This window comes from Juglans microcarpa x Juglans regia, chromosome 5D (genome assembly GCF_004785595.1).
Source record: "Juglans microcarpa x Juglans regia isolate MS1-56 chromosome 5D, Jm3101_v1.0, whole genome shotgun sequence".
In the NCBI taxonomy this organism is placed as follows: domain Eukaryota; kingdom Viridiplantae; phylum Streptophyta; class Magnoliopsida; order Fagales; family Juglandaceae; genus Juglans; species Juglans microcarpa x Juglans regia.
The window spans coordinates 16,901,167-16,905,256 of NC_054602.1; the positions used below are offsets into that span (position 1 = coordinate 16,901,167).

General features: G+C 36.2%; 1 protein-coding gene across 1 annotated transcript; it reads right to left on the minus strand.

Moving 5' to 3' along the window:
- On the minus strand, positions 1-995 carry LOC121265746. Its single transcript, XM_041169420.1, has 3 exons — positions 564-995; positions 454-486; positions 1-300 (listed from the first exon to the last, which is right to left on the minus strand). The coding sequence occupies exons 1-3, from the start codon at positions 993-995 to the stop codon at positions 1-3; spliced, it is 765 nt and encodes a 254-aa protein (XP_041025354.1).
- Between the last annotated feature and the right edge of the window lie 3,095 nt (positions 996-4,090).

Below are 4,090 nucleotides of genomic sequence, written 5' to 3' on the forward strand. Positions count from 1 at the left end.
TTATTGCATGGCATTCATGCCACGTACATCTAATATCATTATCTTTAGTTCAAAATTCTTCTTTTCTAGTTCAAACTTCTTCTCCTCTAATTCAAACTTCTTCTTCTTTAATTCAAATACTTTCTCACTTTTTTCGCCTGCCTTCAACATAGCATTTCTCCGCTCTTCCATGGTCGTCGTTCTATCTTCAGTCATTTTAGCCAACGCTGTTTTGATCTCTACCTCTTTGCCTTCCATCGACTTCCATTTCCTCTCTCTTTCTTTCTCAGCTTTTTTACCTGGAGGTCTCTCAATAAGAACCTATAGGTCCTCCTCGGCTAAATCAACATCAACTTCACTACCATATTTTTCTTGTGACTTTCTCTTCTTACCAAAGGTAGATATGTGTTGCTGCCATTTTGGTTGGTGTCTCAAAAGACACCAACAATGCTCCATTGTAAAATTAGACCTTACCATCTCTTTGTACAACATCTTGGCCTTCTCAATCTACAAAGGTAAGGGAATATGTGTTAGTTTATAAATAAGTCCAACATAAATTCATGATTAAAAAAAAATGTACATACCTTGTCTTGCTCGGTTGCACCACTTGGGTGTAATGACTCTACCTGTGCTATATATGCACAGAACTTATTTGTCAATTTTTGAATCATGGACCATCGATTCATCAATGAGCCCTCAGAACGGTCATCAATGTTTGGTTTTTTATATTCATGATAAAATGTGGTAATTCTTTCCCACATTTGAGTTGACTTTTGATCAGTACTCCTTATCGCATCGATGCTAATGTTGAGCCAAGCTGAGACGAGGAGATTATCCTCCTCTACAATGAAAGATGCACCTCTTTGAACTTTTTTTGAATGATGCTTCTTTTCACCGTCAGTGGGGGTTGCTTGGATCACAACATTAGAATGTTGCGTTGGGGTGCTATTAAAACCTCCTCCCCCACTTCGTAAGAGAGTGGTGAAGAATGGGTCATCCTCAAAATGTGTATCCATCCTTGAAAAAGATTAAATTTTCAAGGAGTCAGAAAAGTGACCCAATATAAGTCCAAATTCACAATATTCCAGCATATTCACAACATTCCATCTTGAGTTGCCTTGGTTTTTAATAATAAATATCAAAGAAATGCAATTCCAGCTCCAATAGTTATAAGTGCACAATAAAAAATTCAAAGCATAACTCATGGATATCATCATGTTAACCATTTGAATATAATGTTAATCTACCTCACAAACTGTAAAGATGATGGTTTATAAGTCTGAGTTAGTCCTAGAATAGTATTTGAATATTAGTTCTAGTCATCTTTCCTTGTGAAGCATTTGTTGGCAGATTGGGTGAAGTTATATATACACTGCAGGCCTAAAAGCTTACCTTAAGAAGACTGAAATTTCGAATGACTGGGTCTGGAACAGTGGGTCCTAATCAGAGACGTAATAGTGACTGAATTTGCCAATATCAACACTATAGAACTCCACAAATGCAACATATATATATATATATTTATATATATCTAAAGGTGAAATCCTAACTTCATATCTCAGTTTTTTAGTTTAAACAAAACTTCATGAAATTAAAAGAAGTATGACAAGAGGATTGTAAAACTAGATGATGAGCATTGTAAAACTATATTGTGATAAGCATCAAATAAACTCAGAAACATCAAATAAACTCAGAAACATGATAATATAACACTCATATTTCTTAAACAAAGACAAATATAACATTCTGACACCACTTATCTAGCAAAATACAACAAAGGATTCAATCACATGCATAAAGGAGAATGCGTGGTACTGAGTCTCCAACATACATCAAGGGGTTGTGGGACTTGCAAGAAAAATATCTGAGGCCAGATTCCAGCACAAAAATCTCAAATACCAAATCTCAACTCAGATTCCAGCACAAAAATACCCAAATCACAAACCAAAATACCGAAATCTCAAAGCAAAATACCGAAATCATTGAACAGATCGCATGATCACATACCACAGACAAATACCCAAATCACAAACCAAAATACCGAAATCTCAAAGCAAAATACGGAAATCGTTGAACACTTCGCACGATCACAGACCACAGACAAATACCCAAATCACAAACCAAAAGTCAGAAATCTCAAATCAGTTTCACGGAAATACCTCAATTGTGATTTTCAAGTTCAGAAATGTGCAACCTTTTGGACAAGGATTCACGGGCACGACAACCTTGCGACAGAGTTCGGGACGCGCAAACCCTAACATAGAAAAATCACTTGATGAAATGGGAGAAAATAGAAAGAGAAGGGGGAGAAGAAATCTAAGCAGAGAAGAGGGAGGGAGGAGCGAGGAAGAGAAATTACCTTTTAGGCTGGAAGACGACGGCAAGACGACGGAGAGAAGGAGTCTTGCGGTTGAAGAAGACGCAGGCCTGTTTGGTGCGCGCGGGTGAAGAAGATGAAAGGCTACGGAGATTTCTGTTTCAGGATATCGAAAGGAGATGTGTGCTTTGGGATGTGAAGAAATGAAAACGAGGGAAATATACGAAGAAAGAGAAAATAACGTGGGAAGATAGATGAAATAATAAAATATTAGTTTAAACCATGAACAGTAACTCGCTATGTTTGGAGAGTCCACTAATTTTACTGTAGCTGAAGTTTTTAACTTTGGACTTTTAGCTAGTCCAATATAGATGATTTTTTTTTTACATATAGCTAAATTATACACTTGCATTGGCATTTGGCTAGGCCATTGCCAATGCTCTTAGAGGTGTAAAAAAATCGTTAAAGTTAAAATCGACCGTAACCGGCTTAGATCGGCCGAAACCGGCAGTAAAATTATGCTAAAACTGCCTTCAACCGATGCAGTCCCCATTTGAAATTGGATCGGACCGTTGAACTGACCAATTATATAAATTATAATTTATATATATATATTATAATTTATGTAATTGTTTTTATAATTTATAAGTGAAACGGCATCACTTTACACGTATTGGTTAGAAAAAAAAAATTAGAATAAAATGACGCCGTTTGGTTTCAGAGATGAGTTGAGTTAGTTTTAGATTAGTTGAATAAAATATTATTATAATATTATTTTTAATATTATTATAATTTTGGGATTTGAAAATATTGAATTGTTTATTATATTTTGTGTGAAAATTTGAAAAAGTTGTAATGATGAGATGAAATGAGTTGATGTGAGTTCTAAATCTAAGCAAGGCACACTAAACGGTATCGTTTCATTTAGGTTTAATCCCCCCTCTTTTCTTCTTCTTCTTCTTCTTCCAATTCTCTCTCTCTCTCTCTCTCTCTCTCTCTCTCCTCTCGTCGTTTGCCACGCATTGTTCTCTTTCTCTCTATCTCTCATCGCACGGTCGCGATTCACACAGCGAGCGATCTCTCTCTCATTGCGATTCGCATCTCCAATTCTTAATTTCTGAGTTTCGCACCATTCGCGACTCCGAAGGGACACTAACGACCAACCAAGATCACACTGAAATCGATGTCACCTGTTTCCTCCCCCTTTACTGGCCGGTTTTATCCATGTGTAGTGGTCATCGGTTTGGTTTCGAATTTGGACAAAAAACCGAACCGAAACCATTGGTTTTTACCCCTAGATACCATTATGGATTTATCTTCAAACTGGATAAGGTGTTTTTGGGTGATTTACACTGTCCAATGGAAGAGTGACACGTCATTATTTCATGATACTTATCGTGGGTTGCCTTACATGCTACTATATGCTTTTTTGCATTACTGCTGAGTCCATTCATCCTCTCTCTCTTCGAGTACAGTACTCTCTCAAGCCCTCTCTCTCTTATAATCAATTCAAAATTTTTTATTGATTTTATACGATTACTCACAATCAACAAATAATGCAGCAGAGCGATGAGTAGATAAGGAAGATTTCACTAAAATACGTAAGAAAAAGATGTTATCATCGTCATTTTCATCCTCCTCAACATTTTTCATGTTCGAACTCTTATCATTTTGAGAAAAGCTAATCACTTTCTTATGTCTCCATTTTCCCCTTAAGTTCTCATGAGAAATGAATAAACCAAGAAAAAAAAATAGAGATTTAGGTAAAGAAAGCAGCAAATTAGATACAGTTGG

What these genes read in the sequence shown, in the direction of transcription:
- LOC121265746 (XM_041169420.1), bottom strand. Translation starts at nt 995, where the DNA reads ATGGATACACATTTTGAGGATGACCCATTCTTCACCACTCTCTTACGA. An exon ending in GTGCAACCGAGCAAGACAAG is followed by an intron (nt 487 to 563) that starts GTATGTACATTT and finishes TTACCTTTGTAG; the next exon opens with ATTGAGAAGGCCAAGATGTT. An exon ending in AGATGTTGTACAAAGAGATG is followed by an intron (nt 301 to 453) that starts GTAAGGTCTAAT and finishes GAGGACCTATAG; the next exon opens with GTTCTTATTGAGAGACCTCC.